The sequence below is a fragment of the Buceros rhinoceros genome, unplaced genomic scaffold (assembly GCF_000710305.1).
Source record: "Buceros rhinoceros silvestris isolate BGI_N320 unplaced genomic scaffold, ASM71030v1 scaffold13949, whole genome shotgun sequence".
In the NCBI taxonomy this organism is placed as follows: domain Eukaryota; kingdom Metazoa; phylum Chordata; class Aves; order Bucerotiformes; family Bucerotidae; genus Buceros; species Buceros rhinoceros.
In genome coordinates this window covers 40351-42401 of record NW_010429863.1, presented here as the reverse complement: position 1 = coordinate 42401, position 2051 = coordinate 40351, and the positions used below count along the sequence as shown (strand labels likewise).

Here is a 2051-nt window from a genome sequence, read left to right as displayed (position 1 = left end):
GGTCATGGATCCCACACAGGGATTACCAGCTCTGAAGCAGCCTCCTTGCTGCAGCACCTCCCTCTGTGCGCCGTGCTGGCAGCTAACGTACACGGTGACAGTGCCAGGGCACGCTGAGGTCGGGCACAGAGCAAAGCACAGGTCCAAAATGTGGGCTGACCTTCGCCAAGACCTGCTGCGGGCAGAAACGCCACCAAATGCTGCTGCTTCTCTCTCAGACCTGAGATGAGAAACCTCACTGGAACGAACCACCTCCCTGCACGTGCTTTGCCCATAGGAGAAGGGCAGGCAGGCAACGTGTGAGCTCCACGTGCTGTCCTGCTGCGTCATCTCCCACCTGTGACAGGGACAGCCCTGTAGCGACAGCCCAGCCTTGGGGTGTGAAGTGCAGAGGGGTTTGGAGAAGACAAGACTCGTTCCCTCCTCCCCACCCAGATCTTTCAGGGTGGCACAAGGATTCCCAGGCTTGTTTGCCCGTGCCACAGCTCCAGCAACCAGCCTTGGAGGGCACAGGCTGTGCCCGCAGGACCTCAGCCCATGTCTAGGGCAAAGGCCCCTTTGAGACTTACTGATGACACTGGCCTTGTTCTGGAGCTTTTCCCTCATGTTCCTCCGGCTCTGGAGGTACTTCTTGCTGTTCCTCCTGTAGGTCTCCTGGCTGATCTGCTTCCGGCTCTGCTTGTGGATGCTCTTTGCGTTGCGAATGGTGGATCTGCAATGGATCAGACACAAAACTTTCCATTTCTGTGTTGGCAGCTCTTACACCACACACTTTCTCACAGGGATTTACCCCTCCCTGTACTTCCTCCTCTGCCTCACCCAAACCCCAGCATCTGCTTTTTGGGTTTGCCTGGCGGAAGGCAGCAGGTCGATGCCAGCCCTTGAGAGCAGCCATGGGTGAGACGTGACGTACAGCGCGTTAGGAAGCAGCTTTGGAAGCTCGTACTGAGGGGTGAAGGCTGGGCACAAGTCTGGAAAGCGACGATGGGGATGGCAAGGCAGATCAGATGAGGCTTTCCCTGGAGCTCAAGACAGCCCTGGAAGTGACCTGTAGCTTTGCTTTGGGATGGCTGGACATACACTACGGCATCTCTACTGGCTGCCACACTAAGGTCCTGGTGCGGGGGTTAGCACGGCTCTGCAATGCCCAAGGCTCCATCCCTGGGCCAGAGGAACGGAGCGGGGGTACGTGTCAGCGTGCACCTGGACCCGCAGCACGGAACCCACAGCAGAGAAACTGCTGAGAGAAGTGAAAGGCTGAGCAGCGACACGCTGCCGCAGGGGAGCCCCCCGAGCTGGGGACCGTCCCAGGGCAGGCAGGCTGGGGCCGCTGCTTGGTCTCCTCTACCAGGGCATGAGCGAGGTGGCTTCTGACACCCACTCCATGGCATCGTCGTGCTCTGCTCAAGGCCACACACCACCCTGCCTTCAGCTCCTCCCTGGTCTGAGCACGCAGCCATTTCACCACAAAGCTCTTGGCCACAGCAACAGCTCACCGCTTCTGCAACGGGGCTCACCCTGGCTGCCACCACCTGCGCTGCAGGGACAGCACTCGCCTCAGGGGACAAGTCCCTGTCCTTGGCACAGGCCACCTCACCCCCCTCGAGGTATCACTGAGCATCACTGCACTCAAACAGGTGCATTTGGGAGATTTTACACCGTCTCACACTCAGCGTGCGCTCCAGCAGAGCGGGATTTGGGGAGGTTTTGTAGTGAGGCTGCCGTGTTTTCTCATAGGGAAGAAACGATGGCATCAAGTTCTGCCCTTCTTTAGCAGTTTTCTTTGCACTGGAATTAATAAGCTATTATTGCTTTTTATCTTTTTAATCGAAACAATCTCCCCCCCATTAGCTCAAACCCTGCCGCCAGATCAGGCCGTTTGGCAGCTCTGATTAGTCAAATCTCTCCTGGCGTCTCAGAGAGTCTGTAGATGCACTTTGGAAATAGGGAAAAGGCCACTTGAAAATCAAACGCAATTAGCCCAGAGAAGAAACTTTGCAGAGTGACAAGGAGAACAACGCCTGGCTGGAGGAGCTGCTGGAGAAGGACCA

General features: G+C 57.0%; 1 protein-coding gene across 1 annotated transcript in view; it reads right to left on the bottom strand.

Annotated features, from left to right (window-relative positions):
* Positions 1-529: 529 nt before the first annotated feature.
* Positions 530-2051, bottom strand: part of NCF1 (neutrophil cytosolic factor 1) — a gene marked incomplete at its 3' end in the record, with an annotated part of 7608 nt that continues 6086 nt past the window's right edge. The window contains exon 10 of the mRNA XM_010142823.1: positions 530-712. Coding sequence (XP_010141125.1) covers positions 530-712 — 183 coding nt within the window. The remainder of the gene's footprint in view (positions 713-2051) is intronic.